General features: G+C 39.8%; 1 protein-coding gene across 1 annotated transcript in view; it reads right to left on the reverse strand.

The window, feature by feature from the left end:
* Nucleotides 1–19,576, reverse strand: part of LOC103491317 (translation factor GUF1 homolog, chloroplastic) — a 78,364-nt gene that overhangs the window by 33,325 nt on the left and 25,463 nt on the right. The window contains exons 6-8 of the mRNA XM_051089157.1: nucleotides 9,809–9,871; nucleotides 3,432–3,476; nucleotides 3,187–3,287 (exon numbers count right to left, since the gene is read on the reverse strand). Coding sequence (XP_050945114.1) covers nucleotides 3,187–3,287; nucleotides 3,432–3,476; nucleotides 9,809–9,871 — 209 coding nt within the window. The remainder of the gene's footprint in view (nucleotides 1–3,186; nucleotides 3,288–3,431; nucleotides 3,477–9,808; nucleotides 9,872–19,576) is intronic.

Genomic DNA, 19,576 nt, shown 5'->3' on the forward strand with positions numbered 1-19,576 from the left:
CTGCAATAACAAGACACAAAATATTAGTTTCTTTCTCTATATCAAATTGCTTTCCACTTACGGTGATGAAGAGGTGGTTGCCCAAATGCTTTGCATTGATCCCATCCTCATTCTTTTCAATGACCGGAAGTAAAACTATTTTTTTGTTCATCCACATGTTCTCTCGCCTTATGTATTGAGTGTCATAGTCCATAACAAGCACATCACTCACAATCTAGTCTTTGTAGCTTCCTCCAATCGATAATGGAACTGAGCAAATTTCATTTACTTGTGTGTCTCATCCCTTCTTGATCCAGCCAATTTTACAACAGTTTAGATGAGGTTCCGTTTTGAGGTTAAGTGCAAAAATCAGCTTCTTGGCTACAAATCTCACTGCTGCCACTATCAATTATCACATTGCAGACTTTAACCAGAATAGTGCATCTAGTTTTAAACAGGCTATGCCTTTGTTGGTGAGAAATATCTCCTCTTGGTGCTATGAAGACTTCTTGAAGAACACAAAAAAGTCTCTCCCCATCATTTGATTCAAGGAACTCTTCTTCTTGTTGAAGAACATCCTCTTGATCATTGTTTGACTCTTCTCCTTCATTCGTTGATGACAAGAATTAGAGAGATGCCCTGTTTGCCCACATTGAAAACACTTGCTTAAATGGGGCAGTTGATAGGGATTCTCAACCTGCTTCTTGGATGTAGTTTCGGCCTTCTTTCCATTTAGATCAAGGGTCTTCTCCTTCTCCTGGTCTTTCCTGGATTGGGGATGAGGAGTATTACTCTTTGCTAATACAGATCGTCTACTATTCAAGTTGTCCCATGGACTTCGCCTAGTAGTCATTATCTAAATTGTCTCAATCAACTCTTTTACTGATTCTGTATAGCTGATAGCTTCAGATAATGTCAGAAATGGCTGAAGCTTAACCTTCTCCTTGATGTCAAACCATAGTCCACCAACAAAACGGGTAACCAGTTGTTGCTCATTCTCCATCAGATTTATACGGGCTCCCAAACGGTGGAATTCTTCAATATAATCAGCCATAGCCCAACCTCCCTATCGACAGCTTCGATATTGATTATAAAGTGTGTGTTCATAGTTAGAAGGGAGAAATCTTGCCTATATCAGTTTCTTCATTTTCTCCCATGCAATAATAGGTCTTTTACCATTTCTTCTCCTATTCATCTCTACTTTCTCCCACCATGCTGATGCGTCAACTTTTAGCTTTAGTGCTACTAAGTGAACCTTCTTTTTTTCAGGCATATTCATATAGTTGAAGAAGTTCTCGATAATCTTTAGCCAATCCAGAAAAATGTCATTGTTCCTCTTGTCATCATAGCTAGGTAAATCAATCTTCAACTTATATTCAATGGGTTCTTCTCTCTTTTCACCATAATGAGCTTGAAATCTTCTCCCATAGCCCTCGTTTTCTCTATCTTCCTCCTCATCATTCGAAGAACTCCAATCTTGGAATTCTTGGTTGCATTCTTGGAATCTTGGAAGTGATTCTTGATGTTCTTGATTGGGTCTTCTTCGATCTTGAGTCCCGTAACTTCCTTCTTGATCATTTTGTCCCAATCTCTGTTGTCCAGCTCCACAAACGTCACGTTGTCCCAACTAATGAACCATCTCTGGTCACTCTTCAGGGATTTCTTGGAGCGGAGTTGTCGCATCTAACATTTGCAAGGCCTCATTAAATGCTCTCTCAATTCTCCCCATCGAATCTTCCATGGACAACAAGCGTCTTGAGAAGGTTCTTGGAGAGAGGGCGGGGGTATCTTCCGCCTCGAGCAGGTTACTCAATTGCCACCAGTTGCATTCCATGCCGAATAACCATAGGTCCCGAGAGCGTAAATGCTCTGATACCAATTTCATGTAAAGTACTATTAGTTTATGAAAAAATTAGTTATAGAAAGTTTACCAAAAATATTTTTTTCTTTTTTTTCTTTTATCCTTGTGTATTCTATTTAATCTCCCTTGTTGTACCTTTGTAATTGATCAAAAAATAATAAGAACAACATATCGTGGTTTTTCTCTCGGTACTCAGGTTTTCACATAAATCGGTGTGGCTTTGTCTCTACTCTCAATATAGTATCAGAGCGAGACATTGAACACACACTAGAAACCCTAGAAGACACAACCAATGATGGAAATCAAATAGAGGAACAGCTACCAGTTTTAGTGCTATCGTCGCCACCGCTGTCAATCATCGTATCGGTGCTGCCATGGACGAATGGTTCTGCCACCTTCAAACAACGCCGGAAAATGTGATCCAGTTGATTCCATCATCGTCCGCACCTCCGTCAGAGCTATACGCGTTGGTCCTTCCTCCTCAGAAAGTGTCGGCCATCCCATCTGTGCAACCCTTTTCTTCTTCCACGGCTTATATTGCTCCCCACGCCCGATTTATGTATTGCCACCTAATTTCGATCGGCCACCACCACTCCTGTCGTCAAATCTGTATGCCCTACCACCCACTGACCTAAGTTACATCCCGATGTTTAAAATCCTCAAAGTCACTCAACATTTGAGGTTGGTGAATCTTCGACACATTCCAATCCTAACGTGCAAGCTTCCTCAAGAATAGCTCAACAGCAACTAGAAGGGCTTCAACAACATATTACAGCAATTGAGGCTATCTTAGGGACGACATTCAATACTCACGATGTATTTTGAGAATCCAATAACCTCGTCCCCTACTTTATGCTCTCCTTATGTAACTAATACAGTGGCTCACTCTACAAGATATCACCTTTCAGGGAAAAAGTTGAATGGCAATAACTATTTCCTATGGTCTCAATCAATGAAGATGGTCCTTAAAGGACGACATAAATTTGGCTTTCTAATGGGAGAAATACCTCGCCCTCCACCAGGCAATCCACAGAAACAATACTGAAAAGCAAAGGACTCTATTGTTCGATCCATACTGATCAACAATATGGAACCCTAGATTGGCAAGTCGTTACTATAGGCTGCAACAGCCAAAGATATATGGGACACAGTCAAGACACTTTAATCCAAACGTCAAAATGCTTCTCACCAATACACGCTAAGGAAGGAGGTTCATGAATGCAAAAAGATCCACCAAATAAACAAAAATGATAAAGCAGACCTCAAATTAATAATATCTAGGGTAAAAAAGAGTCATTTGATCATAAACATAAATAAAGTAGAGATAACCAAGCTAGTTTATATACCTATCAAATATTAATGCTCGGAGTGGTCTATTAGCGGTATTACGTGGTGGAGGAACTCTTTCAACAATCGCATTTAAAATTTCAACTATACCTATCCCCTCCTGCAAAAGAATAAAAGTCATAAAAAGATTAATACTTTTAAGTAAGCAGTATTAATTATTCACCTCTATGGAATAGCAATAACAAGTTATTTACTGGTCAAGCGGAGCAACCACAAATAATAACAAAAATATTTGAAAACTAACCTTTGCTGAGCATTGGATTGCATTGCTACAATCAAGACCCACGATCTGCAACAATCGTGAAACAATAAGTTCAATTTTGGGAAGACAATATAATTACTACCCTTCTTTTCACAAGTGAATCAAATACAAATACAAATTAGAAATAAGGGAAAAAATATATACAACAAATTCTTATTTACGACTTCGAACTCAATGGAGGTGATGTGTCGTATTTACAACTCTTATTTTTGGATATAGTGTGAGAAGAACATGTTTATTATTAAGGACTCGAGTAATAATCAGAGGATTTCCCTTCTTATCTCTCATTTGTATTGGTTTAAACTAACCTGGATAATTTCTAGTAGGATCTGGCCACATGTTCTTTGTTAGGCAACCTATTATATTGCAATATTGTAGGAGAGGTAACAAGGGAGAAGCACGTGTGATGGGAAGTGTGGCTGCTGAGGCTGGGTCCCACTGTTAGTTAGGCTTGGGAAGTGGTTTATATTGCGGGAAAGGTTGGTAGGTAGGGTCATGTTCATTTTGTTGTGGTAAAGTCTTTCTCTGGAGAGTGAGAAGAGGTGGAAGAGTCTTATACTTGGTTCCATTGTTGAGAGGAGGTAGGAGAGTCTGGTGCTTGGTTCCATAGGTAGGCCTGACTTCTTGACATTTGCCCTCCTTACCAATGAAATCCTCAATTGAAACTTGATCCAAACTCATCATTGCCTTCTGAAGCAAATTATGCCAAAAATCTGCTATGCGCTGCAGTTACTGTTCAATATATTTCAAGACTGTATAGGTTTCTATCTCTTCTCGCTGGCCAACCTTCAAGTGGCTTTGTATTTGAGACAGCATGGGCAAATTTTGTCATCAATCTTTTGACCTTTATGTTGGCTGGTCACATTGTTGGGTCTTTCTGGATTGAAAAGCAAATAACAATATCCAGGAAAGTTCTCTCCCTTTCTCTTCCCTTCTCTTTTCTTCTCCCCTCGTCGTCATCTCTCCCCCTCCATTCATCCTTCTCAATTCTCCAGCAAGCGTGTTGCCATTTTCCCTCGACCGCTCCTCCAGATTCAAAGATGGAAATAGAAAGTTGCAGAATAGTTGACTCGTTTTATTATATTTGGTTTTTTTCAACAAGAAACAAGCCTCATTTAGATAATTATATCAAACTTAATGCTCAGAGCACAATGGAAACAACAAGCATAAAGATACGAATCAGGAGGTTACCACGAGCATCTTAGCTAGGTTGACATCCCCTTAGCACCATCATCGCCTCCAAAAAGAAACTTACAAATAACTAGATAAAGACTTAAAAATTACGATCATTGCCAGGAATAATCAAAAATAACAAAACAAGCCAATGGATTGTAGTTGAGGAAGAGAGTCATCTTATCCGTTGTTGCTATCAACGTGGAGGCAAACTTCTTTATTAAAGTAAAACTCAATGTACAAGAGAGTTATACAATGAATGTAATAAAGGAGCCTAGAAAGCACTAAGTAAAAGAGATCAGAAGATGCACCCGGACATCTCAACTAGGTTGACACCCCCTTAGCACTAAAACAGCATATTCCAAAATAAAGCAAGAATAAAATTAAAGCCAAATACAATGAAAACAAAGTCCAGCTTGGCTGAGACAGAGAAATAAATGAAGGGAATAGAAGCAAAACAGTACAAAGACAAGCCTAAAACAAAACAGCTACTCTGTAAACAAAACAAAATGAAAACGTAAGCTATGCTCTAAAAAAGGCTGGCCAAAACTGGGAAAGACAAAGCTGTAAAAGTGCAGACAAAGTCACCAAAACAAAAACTAGGCCTAGGGGACTGGTTGAGAGAGAAAGACTGCCCCGTTGAGACAAAGATTCTGAGTGGAGTAATTCACAAACTCCTTGGTTCGAGAGCACCAAGCAGCTACGTTGCGTCTGGGATAGAGATAAGATGAGGACTCCCAACCATGGACCTAAGCCATTGTATTCTACTCTTCCCTTCTTTTCCTCCACTGTTACTGCCAGGAACGACATAAATTGGTATGAAAACCTCTACCTTCTATCTCCAGCTTATCAATCTTAGGGACACCTTGTAACACTGATGAAGTCTCAGCATAGGTTGGCTCAGTTGATCTTCCAAATGAATCTATCACAATGCACTCACATCTTAAGCAATGACCAATGTCTTCAAGACGAACTTTGTAAGAACACGAGCGTTTTGTAGGTAAAAGCTCAAAAGACTTGGTATCTCCTACTTCAGCTGAACTGGGCCATTGGTACGTTACTTCTTTTATATACTTATTCCAGACAAATTGCTAATGATCACCCTTTGGGATCACTTCTACTACGGTTAGGACTTCACCTACAATTGCCTTTCCTGTGAGAGCAAGCATTTCCCCATTAGGAAGCTCCGGAAGAATAATGCCTGTTGGATCAGACAACACAAGTTCTCCAACAATAGAATCTGAACGAACTAGTGTGAACCCAAATATCAAATGGCAATTATAATCAGCTTCAGTGACTTTATAGTTCAAAGATGTTGCTCCCTTAATGAGAACGAATGTTCCATCAATCTTCTCTTGATACCAACTAAAGAGGCTTGCTCCCTCATGACCACCAAAATATTTACCTTCTCTAGGATAAATACCAAATGACAATTCTTTGACACAAACACCAGAAACCACTGGTAAGGCTGGGATTACAGATGAACTTGAAATTGCGACTAATGGCTTTCTACATTTTTCATCTACACAAGTGGGAAGCCAATACAAGGATAAATATGTCCCCCACATTATTAAGAGATGGATTATATGTTAGCGTCTTTTCACATATGACAGCATCTTCACAAGAATTCAACGACTCCCCTAATTCGAACTCTTTCAGCTTATGCCTTATCCTGTACCAGATATACTGTCCAGCACCTTCATGCCCACCAAAATACAACTTGATTGAAACTACCCATTCACCCTCGCAGCAATCTGTATTCCAAGAAATTATCTTCATGGGACTAGATGAGCGAAATTAAGACTAAGCTATCTCTTTAGATCAAGATGATGCCACAGTCGTTGACTAAGGACATAAGATCCTTAGGCAATTTCAAGGGGACTTGGATTGGAAGGGTGACAGCTTCATCAATAAGGCAGTAAGGTCTGCCCCTTCAATTTCTACATTACTCTTGTGATCAAAACCATTAGGAAACCCACAGACTCCTCACTACTGACGCTGAAAGGTGAATCCAAAGTCTCGGTCGATAGCTTCTCAAAGAAATTGGTAACATGACGAGGGGAGCCTTGCAACAAAGTTATTTTAGTGTTAGAGTTTGGAAGCTGTCAAAATGCTTGGTGGGAGAGACTGAATGTAAGACCTGCACCTAAGTGGGTCGTTTTGTTAAACAGGAGTTTTGGAGAAGGTTTTTGAAGAAGTATTTTGTTGAATCGTGTAGGAAAGCTGAACGATTATGTGAAAAGTTGAATGATTATGTGAAAAGTTGAACGATCATGTAGGAAAGTTAAACGATCGTGTAAGAAGTTTAACAAAAGTTTAAAGAAGTATTTAGTTAAACGATCGTGTAAGAAAGATAGACGATCGTATAAGAACAAAACGATCATTTTAAAAGGATAAATGATCGTGTAAGAGGATTGAACCATCGTATAAGAGGGTAAAGGATCGTGTAAGTGGTTGAAAGATTGTGTAGATAGCTAAACAACTGTTTAGGAGGAAATAGGCATCTCTGATGTTGTTTTGTAAGGAAAAAGTCGGATGATAAAAAGTTGGACATTTCGAGAAGATAAGTATAACATTTCAAGGCAATGTCAAATTTTGCATAGTTTGATGAGTTATAAGCCGACATGTGTAAAGTGTAAGTAGAACGTGGCAAGCTAAGAGAGCAATCGATCAAGCAGCTAAACGATCGAACTGGGAACTAAGTGATCGTTGAGGGTTGAAGATTGTGAAGGTGTTTAGCATTTCATTGTTGAGATCTTGTATTAAGAATGTTTGTATTGTTGTAATTGTAGAAGGCATGAGTTTGAGTTAATAAAGGTTATTAAAAGTGAAGTATAGTGTTCTTTTTCCGCTGCATATGTTTGGTTATGGTTGTATTCTTATTCATTTAGTAGTGTTAAAGGACCTAAGCGAGCTTTCTGACATTTCGTTTAGAGGTGTCAGGATTGTTCATGTTGCTTTTCGTTCCACATGGTAGGGTTAAGGACGAATGCAAGGCGGGGCATGACACTAAATTTACTGGCTAATGAAGCATTTAGGGGCCTGAACTTTAGTGTTGTACCCCTCTAAGAGATTCGGGTTTTTATCAAAAATGGAGAGCTTGATTGGGTGATTCCGAAAAGAAGCTGAGGAAGGAGGTTTAAGGACACAAACCCCATTTAGTTCTGATTTTAGTAGGGCGGTCCAAACATTATTGAAGGAGGTTTGCTTGTGGATGTAATGCTTGAGAATTTTTGGAGCATGAGTGAGTTTACTTCCTTTGTCAAACTTGAAACGGTTGGAAAGTCCAGAATCTAGAGAAAGTTGGGCCACTAAACTAACAGAATGTGAGTTTTCAATTGGAGAAGCATTTTGTAACGTTTGCTTTAAATGTGATGAGTTGTCATTGGTTATTTTGGAGCAAATTTCGAAATTACTCTTAACAGTAATTAAATGGGCTTTTTTTCTTTATTCCTCTCAATTGATGGCTCTTTGTCTACCGGAGTTTTAAAAACAAAATCAATAGAAGTGGGCCCCGCTGCCATTTTGGAACAGCAGTTTATCTTGGGTCCAGCAATATTCAAAGAGGGGGACTGTTCAGATGCTCGTGTAATTAAATCACTATCAACCGACCTCTGTCTTTTTCTCCAGCGTCGGTGGTATGGCCGGAAAAAGCTACAGAATTTCAAAAGGATTTCTATTCCTGGGAGAGCTACAAAAACTGATTTCAAAACATTTAAAACTAATGGAAAGGAGGAAAGATCAAAATCTTCATCTAACAAGACATCTCCGATTCTCAAACGATCAATAGAATTTTTAAAGTCATCCAACAAAAGAGGAACTTTGGAAGGTCTAGGAGGATTTAGAAATTCAAAGCCACCAAAATTTGTTAAATTCAGAGTTTTAGTGGCTACGTCAATAAGACCTCCAAAGTGATCTCCAAAAATCTCAAAGGTGCTTCTACACCAATAATCCAGAGAAGGTTTTCGATTTTGAGTGAACCATTGTGGCCTTTTAAAACAAGTGGCCGATGTTGCCCCATCTTTCGAATTTGAGGTGGAAATTCCCCCAAGCCTGCCATTTTTCTTCCTTACGGATAAAGTCTATGATGATCCTTGATCAATACTAATGAAGGCATTCTCATCGAATAGAGGGTTTATTACGATTTTCGTTTGGAAAAAATCTTCCAGCCTCTTACAGATCAATCTCCAGTCATCTGAAGCAGATAATTTTGATATAATCCAAAGGTTTCAAAGTTAACCTTAGCAACTTCATGGTTCTTGATCAACCATTGGTTCTGTCTTGGAGGGGAAGGATGATTGGGTGCTTGCAGCTTCCTTTTTTCGCTAAAATCCTGGTTGACTTCTATTTTGACGAACCTTGGAGCTGGGAGTTTAGAGCTACTGGACTTGGCCTTATTAAAATAAATTGCTGCTGTCAACAATTTAAATCATGGAAATGAGAGCACTCTAGTTTAAACTAATATCTTGACTTGAATAATCAGCGCCTTGGAGAGGGGTCCAAAGGGATGAGCTGATTCAAATCTAGTAACCCAAGGAGTTCCCTTGTCATGGAAGACAATTTAGTTTCTTTCAAACCACAAATCAGTCAGCACAGTTTTCACCCCATTACTCCACAGGATTTGTTGATTCTTCTTAAGCTTTGGCCCTGCCAAAATCTGAAAATCATGGCCTGCGGCTGTTTTTCCAAAATCTTAAAGTTTTCGTGATTGAAGCAGTGGGATACTTTTCAATTCTTAGTTCGTTAAAATTTTAAGAGTTTTCTTATTTGGAGATACTCAAAGTGATTGTCACTTTTAGCATTAGCCTCTTTCCATTTTTTCAACAAAAAATTTAAATTTTTTTCAATATATATATTTCTTTATTGAGAGTGGTGTTGTAATATGTATCCATTTTGATTTTTGGGCTGTTTTCCATATCTCCACAAGTAGGAGTTTCACGTTTGTACATTTTCATTTCATCAATAAAAGAAATTTACGTTTTTCCTTTTAATAATAAAATATTTTTAAAAAATAATAACAAAATTTTTAAAATGGTTAATGGATCGTATTGTTCCATCATTGCTTAAATTTCCATTGACAAAATCCAACATAAAAGTATTTCGACTTAAGAAAAGAATGTATTAATATAGGCTGAGCAAAGGTTGCATCAAACAAAACAATTACTTTCTTTTTTTCTGGTACCAACCTCTTCAATCTCCTTCATAACACGAAGTGGGTCAGCACCCGGAAGATCTATTTTATTTAAAACCTACAACATATTAAATCAATAACCCATCAATGAAATTATTACATTCAAATGCAACAAACAGAACAAATTGTTAACAAAAAGTTAATTTTTTTTTAAACGAAAACAACCCTCTTTATAAAAGATAATGAGACTAAAGCTCAAAGTACAAGAGTATAATACTAAGAGCAAAAGAACCAAGGGAAAATACAAGCTAAAACTAAAAAAAATCAAAGACTGTACTTGGGCAACGTAAGTATGATGGAAACCTAAAAACGAACCCGGACAGAAAATAAACGAGCTAATCAAAGCTACTCAAAGATAATCCATTAGTAGAAAGCTAAATACAAAGTAATGCTTAAACTCTCTCAAAAATAACCCACTCGACTTGAATCAAAAATCTTGCACACCCAAACCTTCAAGATGAAAGGAGAAAGAAAAAGCCAAGAAGATGCGAACAGCTGCCTCAAAACTAACTTGCCAACGCAATCCAAAGCCCAGAGGACCTCGAAGTAGTTTTGCAATCCACAAAAACTTGCCAGCATTGCTTTCAACGCATTACTCCAGTTATCAAAGAGAAATCAGCTTTAGCAATGTCAGTTTCTGAAAAAACCTTCAACCCACCTTGAAAGAAAGCCCACGAAAATCCTTAAAAGCTTCCAACTAAAGCCCAGCCAACATCATTTGGCCTCTATACGTTTTTTATGAATTCTTTAACGAAGCTATCTCTTCTAGAATCTTGAATTAGTACTATGTCGGATTAATTTCTTTACAAAACTTCTAAGAATCAGCCAAAATGGTTTTTGTCCAAATCCTCACATAATTCAACAGCTAATCTTCCATTTTCAACCCTGAAGGATATCCATTGAATGACCTGTTTTTCTTTGAATTAGGCTAAAGATATTTCACAGGTATCCAATATGGAATGCAATTTTTGAGGTATGTCTTCCTTTTCCAGTGGAGTAAAAGGGAAGCTTTCCTTAGTGGAAAGTAATTGAACCTCTTCATATTGGAATAAAATACCAAAAGCCTTGTTCATATCATCCGGCATTTCATCTGTATTTTCTATATCCTCATTATCTTATCTTTCCAGTTCTTCACTGCTCAAACTTGCCAACGACTCTTCATTAAAGTCTTTAGAACCTTTATGAGAAGTTGTCAGAAAAGTGCAATGTAATCCTTGCACAGAAGAAGGATTGAAAGACTCTTGGGAATTACATCCAGAGTGGGAACAGGGTTTATTCAAAAAAGGTAAAGAAGCTGAGCTGTTTTGATTTAGTCCAGGGACTTGGATCTTGACACAACACGCCTCAAGCAAGTCAGGGTTTGTGAATTTTGTCCATGAATTGTTAAAAGAAGTCCTCTTCCTGGCGAAGTGTTTTTGGAAAGGCTTAAACAAATAAGAACTTCCACAATGAAGAAATCTATATATTGTATTTAGCAGTATGGCTCATAATTTTCATTAATTTACTTATTTATCATTTGATAAGAACCAACTTTTTATCATTTTCATTAATTTACTTTATAGCATTTGGTTAATTCCATCTAAAGATTGAGAAATGGAACAAGATGAAGCATAGCCGTCCAGATGTGGTGTGCGTATATGGGGGTTAGATATCTATACGAAATTTACCTCTAGACTATTGGTGCAGAAAGACATTTGAAGCCATAGGAGCTTACTTTGGAGGATCAGAGGCTATTTCGATAGAATCTTTAAATCACACCATGTAGCTAAAGCAAAAATTCAAGTCAAACGGAACCTTTGTGGTTTAAATACCAGCAACAATCGGAATGGTAGATAAGAATTGTGAAACTTTTGTCTTAAATTATGGTGATATTGAAGTTCTTAATCCTCCTTCAAGAGTCAACAGTGATTTGTTCGTAAGTGATTTTTCTTACCCCATTGATTTAGTTAGATTATTACATGTTAAGAAGGATGAAGAAGGTGAAGCTCCTGAGACTAATCCAGAATGAACATTCGGATCCAACAGTGTTGATGATGTTACTGAATCAATAATAATAGGTCGAGCTAGGAGATCAGAAGCGTATTTAGCTTGGGGCAAGTACTAACCATCAGAGTGGGAAGAGACCACAAGGCCTAGGAAGTAACTGAGTGGTTCCAAATCTTTCATCTCAAAATGTTCCCTCACATAGAACAAGACAAATATAGCTTGAGGATCATCACCTGTAATTATCGTATCATCAACAAATAGAAGCAGAAGAACAATACCCCGAGGGGGTTAGGGTGTAAAAAGAGTTGTGACGTGGGGACCAGAAGTAAATCCAAGTTGGGTGATAGTGGAATTAAAGGTGGCAAACCATGCTTGTGGAGCTTATCTCATACCAAATAAGGCTCGTCAAAGAAGACATACTTTCTGAGGTGGAGGAATCATATCAGGCAAAGGTTTCATATACACCTCCTCAAATAGAGTGCCATTGAGAAAGGCATTTTTAACATCCATCTGCAAAAGGGGCCACTTTTTGGCAGTTGCAACAGCTAAGAGACTGCAAACGGATATCATTTGAGTATGAAACCTCTGCCTGATTGAAGAAAACGTAAAACGATCCGGAATTGAACGAAGTTCAGTTTCACTGTTGGAAGTTAGAGAAAACTGAAGAGGAGGATACTCAATGAGAATACTAAGAAGAAAATAAATAGGAATACGTTAAAGATCAACGGCCATTGGTGGTCAAAAGTTGGACGGAGGAAGATGTAAGACCTCCTATCATAAATACGTATAAACGTAGAGGAAGGAAATCCATTATCCATATAGACAGCCCGGCCCAAGACAAGAATGAATAACGAATAGGCTGAGAGAAGGGGAGGGACCCACTAACAAAAAAAAGAGGGGAATATTTAAGGGATGTTTAGGGATTGCTGAGGACATGTTTTTTTTGAGAAAAGACTGTTGTGGAGGCTGAAGGGAGACACCAGCATCTCAAATTGCTGGAATTCTGCTACTGTTTATTTCGTTGTTATTTTCTTTCCGTTAGCTAGCTCTTTGTTTGAGTTGTTTAAGCTTTCTTGTGAACTCTTTCTCCCTTTATATAAATAAAGAATCCACAGAGTGCTGCCTCTGTTTCTTGTAGTTTGTTGGGTTTTTCTGAGTGCAGGTGAAGGTTCCTAACAAAGTGGTATCAGAGCCACAAACATCCTGGGAAAGACACGAGCCATGGCTCAAAAGGAGTGGGAAGATAGATTGAACATGAACGAAAAGGAAATAAGAGAGATGAAGGAAATGATGCTGAATCTACTTAAAAGCATGGAGAGTCTGACGGAGGAAGTTAAGGAAGGCAGTCGGGCGAAACTCAGGGAGGAATCAGGTGCCTCCGAGGGGTCCGTACTGAAAGGTAAAGAAAAAATAGGAGAGACAGAAACGACACCGGGCTTCGCCGTGGGGTCATCGGACAGAAGTAAGTATAAGAAACTGGAAATACCAGTGTTCAATGGAGAAAACCCAGAAACGTGGATTTATCGAGCCGAACACTATTTCGATATCAATGAGTTGGTGGATGAGGAGAAAGTGAAGGTAGCCGTAGTAAGTTTTGGGCCGGACGAGGTAAACTAGTTTCGTTGGAGTAACAATCGGAAAAAGGTGAAGACGTGGGAGGACCTCAAAAGAAGAATGTTCGAACATTTTAAGTCACCAGGAGAAGGAAGTCTAGGAGCGCGTCTCATACGAATTAAACAGGACGGCTGTTACAGCGATTATCTGAAGAAGTTTCTGGAGTACTCGGCCCCATTGCCGGAGATGGCAGAGAGCGTCCTCATCGACGCATTCGTCACCGGTCTAGAAACCAACCTGCAGGCGGAAGTGAAAAGCCGTCACCCAGTGACGTTAGAAGAGTGTATGCGGGAAGCCCAAATGGTAAGTGATCGGGATCTAGCCATTAATTTAGCCCTAGATGATTGGAGAGGTAATGGGCCAAAGGTGGTGGGGGCCCAAGCCCACAAAGGAAAACAGATCCTAACAAACCTAGAAAATAAAGAAGGCAAAAGGGCCGATTTCGCAATGAAGCAGCTGACCTTGCCGATTAAGGGGAATTTTGTAAAAAAAGAACCACAGACGTCGGTGAAGAGACTATCCGATAGCGAGTTCCGAGCAAGGCTGGACAAGGGGTTGTGCTTCCGTTGTAACGACAAATATTCGCCAGGGCATCGGTGTAAGGCTAAAACGAACCGGGAATTGATGTTTTTTATCACGAATGAAGATGAAGAGCTCGGAACTGAAGAAGAGAAAGAAGATGAGGTGACTGAAGAAGCAGAGCTGGGATCCCTGGTAATCAAAGGTGGGTCCGAAATATCGCTCCGAACCATTCTGGGGTTCACGTCGAAGGGAACGATGAAAATACGAGGGACGATCTGTGACCGAGAGGTAATCATTCTTATCGACAGTGGGGCAACCCACAATTTCATCCATAGAGGGGTAGTGGAGGAATTAGCCTTACCGCTGGAAAGAAGAAATAAATTTGGAGTGACCATCGGCGATGGAACAGCCTTGGAAGGAAATGGGATTTGCAAAACAGTGGAGATCAAACTACCGGAATTAACAATAGTGGCAGACTTTTTGGTGATTGAATTAGGAGGAGTTGACGTGGTTTTGGGAATGCAATGGCTGAGTACTACAGGATTTATGGAAATCCATTGGCCATCAATGACAATGGTATTCATGGTAGGATCGTCGCAAGTAATATTAAAAGGTGATCCTTCACTGACCAAAGCAGAGTGTTCTTTGAAAACGATTTCCAAAACATGGGAAGAAGAGGATCAGGGATTTTTGATAGAGTTTCAGAAGATCGAGATTGAAGCCGGCTCGGAAGTGGAGAGTGAAAAAGAAGAGGAAGGGGAGGAATCCAATCTGCCTATGATCAGAAACCTGTTGGCAAAAAACAGAATTATATTTGAGTTGCCCAAGGGATTACCACCGAAGAGAGCAGTGGACCATCGAATACTAATTCCGGAAGGACAAAACCCAATCAATGTTCGGCCCTACAAATATGGATACATACAAAAATGGGAGATAGAAAGATTGGTATCAGAAATGCTTCAAGCGGAAATTATCAGACCCAGCCGAAGCCCATACTCCAGCCCAGTTTTATTGGTAAAAAAAAAAGACGGAGGGTGGCGATTCTGTGTTGATTATCGCAAGCTGAATCAGGTTACTATCGCCGATAAGTTTCCCATCCCCGTCATAGAAGAACTGTTAGATGAGCTCCACGGAGCGGAAGTCTTTTCAAAATTGGATCTACGCTCCGGTTACCATCAAATTCGGATGAAGGAGGAAGACATCGAAAAAACGGCTTTTCGCACCCATGAGGGACATTACGAGTTCTTGGTAATGCCATTCGGGTTGACCAACGCGCCAGCCACTTTTCAATCATTAATGAATCAGATTTTTCGGCCATTCTTGCGGAGATTCGTTCTGGTATTTTTTGACGACATACTAATTTACAGTAAGAATATTACGGAACATGAGAAGCACCTGGGAGTAGTTTTTAATGTGATGAAGGACAATCAGTTATTTGCAAATGAGAAGAAGTGCATGATCGGGCATTCAAGAATTAACTATCTGGGTCACTGGATATCAAAAAAAGGGGTAGAAGCCGATGGCGAGAAGGTGAAATCCATGGTTAATTGGCCTCAGCCCACTAGTGTCTCGGAACTAAGAGGGTTCCTTGGGTTGACGGGATACTACCAGAGGTTCGTCAAAAATTATGGAAACATTGTTGCGCCACTGACCAAATTACTACAGAAGAATGGGTTCCATTGGGGTGAAGACGCTACAGCAGCCTTTGAATCGTTAAAACAAGCGATGATATCAGTACCGGTTTTGGCCCTTCCAGATTTCTCATTACCATTCATCATTGAAACCGATGCTTCAGGGACAGGTTTGGGGGCTGTTCTTTCTCAAAACAACAGACCGATAGCCTATTTTAGTCAGAAATTATCTCCTCGAGCCCAAGCAAAATCCATTTATGAAAGGGAGTTAATGGCGGTAGTGATGGCTGTACAGAAATGGCGCCATTACGTGCTAGGCAGAAAATTCACGATTATTTAAGATCAGAAGGCATTGAAATTCTTATTGGAGCAGAGGGAGGTGCAACCACAATTCCAAAAATGGTTAACAAAATTGTTGGGATATGATTTTGAAATTCTGTATCAACCCGGTTTACAAAATAAAGCGGTTGATGCCCTATCACGAGTGAAGATACCGGCCGAATTCCACTCTTTAATGGCTCATGGGCTGCTAGACATTGACATAGTAACAACGGAAGTGGAAAAAGATGAGGAGTTGCAAGGTATCATTGAAATCTTGAAGGAAGACCCGGAAGGCAAAGCCAACTACCAGTGGAAAGCGGGAAACTTATTTTACAAAGGAAGGTTAGTTTTATCCAGAAAATCCACCCTTATTCCATCACTACTGCACACCTTCCATGACTCGGTATTAGGAGGTCATTCGGGGTTTCTCCGAACATACAAGAGGATGAATGGAGAGACACAGTGGATGGGCATGAAAAATGACGTTAAGAAGTACGTAGAACAATGTGAAATCTGTCAAAGGAATAAAACCGAAGCGCTAGCTCCAGCGGGATTGTTGCAGCCACTGCCGTTACCCAATCTGATTCTTGAAGACTGGACGATGGATTTCATCGAGGGTTTACCTAAGGCTGGAGGTTATGACAGTATCATGGTTGTAGTGGACCGGTTGAGTAAGATGGCCCATTTCATTATCTTGAAACACCCTTTTTCAGCTAAACAAGTGGCAGAAAAATTTGTTGAGGAGATCATTAGTAAACACGGGATACCGAATTCAATAGTAACTGATCGAGATAAGGTTTTCTTAAGTCATTTTTGGAAAGAACTGTTTACCGCCATGGGGACATCTTTGAAAAGAAGTACGGCTTTCCACCCGCAGACCGACGGACAAACGGAAAGGGTAAATCGCTGCCTAGAGACCTACTTACGGTGCTTTTGTAACGAGCAAACCACGAAATGGCATAAATGTATCCCGTGGGCAGAGTTGTGGTATAATACCACTTTTCACGCATCGGCCAAAACAACACCATTCCAGGTAGTATATGGCCGACCACCACCACCGCTGGTACGTTATGGAGACATAAAATCTAACAACAACAGTGTGGAACAGCTGCTGAAGGAAAGGGATCTGGTTATCAGCGCCTTGAAGGAAAATCTGATGATGGCACAAAATAGAATGAAAAAACAAGGGGATTTACACCGTAGAGAACTGAAATTCAAGGTAGGAGATGAGGTTTATCTGAAGTTGCGACCCTATAGGCAGCGATCATTGGCACGGAAACGTTGTGAAAAATTAGCCCCAAAGTTCTATGGACCTTACCGGATTGTTGAGGAGATTGGGGAAGTAGCTTACCGCCTAAACCTTCCACCCGAGGCCATCATACACAATGTATTTCACGTATCACAACTTAAATTGAAGCTGGGAAATTCACACCAAGTGCAGCATATGCCACCCGCGTTGACCGAAGAATTTGAGTTACAAGTTGAACCTGAAGCAGTTTTGGGAATCCGTTGGAATACAGATATTGGAGCTAACGAATGGCTAATTAAATGGAAGGGGTTATCGGACAGTGAAGCGACTTGGGAACCCGTTGGGACAATGAACCAACAATACCCTTCTTTTCACCTTGAGGACAAGGTGAACTTTGAACCCACCGGTATTGTAAGACCTCCTATCATAAATACGTATAAACGTAGAGGAAGGAAATCCAATATCCATATAGACAGCCCGGCCCAAGACAAGAATGAATAACGAATAGGCTGAGAGAAGGGGAGGGACCCACTAACAAAAAAAAGAGGGGAATATTTAAGGGATGTTTAGGGATTGCTGAGGACATGTTTTTTTTTAGAAAAGACTGATGTGGAGGCTGAAGGGAGACACCAGCATCTCAAATTGCTGGAATTCTGCTACTGTTTATTTCGTTGTTATTTTCTTTCCGTTAGCTAGCTCTTTGTTTGAGTTGTTTAAGCTTTCTTGTGAACTCTTTCTCCCTTTATATAAATAAAGAATCCACAGAGTGCTGCCTCTGTTTCTTGTAGTTTGTTGGGTTTTTCTGAGTGCAGGTGAAGGTTCCTAACAGAAGATCGAAGCTATCTGAAACTAGTAGCAAAGGTCAAAGGTTGAATGAGAGAGAGATGAAGAAACAAAGGGTTCAGAAGGTTGGGTTTAAAACAAAGGCAAATAGCGGCTGGATTTGGAAGAGAGGGGAAGACTAGAGTGATCGGGGGTAGGCTGGAAAGGGAAGGAGAGATCTTAGGTAAACAATAGTGTTTGGAGAAAGGACAGAGGAGCAAAAGGTAAGTTCTCTCCCTCCTTTCTCCTCTCTCCCCTCTCTCTTCTCTCCTCTTTCCCATCCTCTTCTCCATTCACTCTGGCCATTGCATCTCCGATCATGTCTTCTCCTATCTCCCTAAGCGACCACGCCCTCTGCCCTCACTCCGGTAACGACTTCCTCAACAAGTCCCAACTCCATTTTTTCCAGAAATGGAAGTTAAAAGTTGCAAAATTGTTGACCCTTTCAACTGCATATGGTTCAAAAGGGCTGTTCCACATTGAAGATGTAGATTTCCAGAAAATCATCAATTTATCCAAGACTCAATTGGAATGGTTCATTAAATCAATAGCGGTTCTAGTCAAAGAACCAGCCTAGAAGTTCTTCAGCAAATCTAGGAATGATGATATTGGAATAACAAGACTATCCAAGTTCCGAACTCCATCTGGATGGTTCTTAAGGTGTATTGTTCGTAGAACCTCTGAAATGCAATCCTTCATCCATATTTACTCCGGAGAATCGTGGCAAGGTTGGTTTTCCTTTCATAATATGATCAGGTCCTTTTTTATGACTCATTATTACACCTCATGGCACTCCTCTCTCCACTTCGAATCTGCCCATTCAAAACTGCAGGCCTCCTTTTCCCAAAATCAGGTTCAAGTTATGCAGACAAAGTGAAGTTCCCAAAGAAAAATATACACTCTGTTTTCACTCCAGGAAAACAGAGCTTGTCCTTTACCTCTAAAAATCCTACCCTCTCTTAAGAAAAATCCTACCCACTTTCTCCAACCTAATATAGCAGCTGGCAGTCATGTTGAAGAAGAATTGAATGCGAGGCAAGCTGTACAGGCCCAATTCTTTAATTTTGATGACCCAAGTCAGACAGCTGTAGCAAAAAGGCAGTGGGGTCCACTTTCAATGACTCTATTTTTATTATTCCAGCAGTTGAATAACTCTTTGAGTAATAACAAATTTTGCCCAAGGGGTCAAGTTTCTTCAGATTTCAGTTTTTCTAACCGTTTCAAGAATGCCAAAGGTAGTAAAGCCTCTCACGTTCCAAAAATTCTTAAGCATTATATCCGCAAACAAACCTCCTTCAACAATGTGTGGACTGCCCTTCTAAAATCTGAATTAAATGGGGTTTGTGACCTTAAAAATCCCTCTTTGGAATCTCTTCGAAACCACACCACCAAGCACTCTGATAATTACTCAATATTTACTAAGATAATGGCAAAACAGAGGCAGCACTCTGTATTTATATATTTATAATGCCAAAATATAACAGTCACAAGCTCAAACAAAGGAAACAACAGCTGAAAAACAAGAAAGAAAACATACCACCCCTCTCTACAAGCTAGGGTAGCCCATCGGCCTCAGCCGCCTTTACTACAATAGTGACCTAAAAATTATATTCCTCCC

The sequence above is a fragment of the Cucumis melo genome, chromosome 8, assembly GCF_025177605.1.
Source record: "Cucumis melo cultivar AY chromosome 8, USDA_Cmelo_AY_1.0, whole genome shotgun sequence".
NCBI lineage: Eukaryota > Viridiplantae > Streptophyta > Magnoliopsida > Cucurbitales > Cucurbitaceae > Cucumis > Cucumis melo.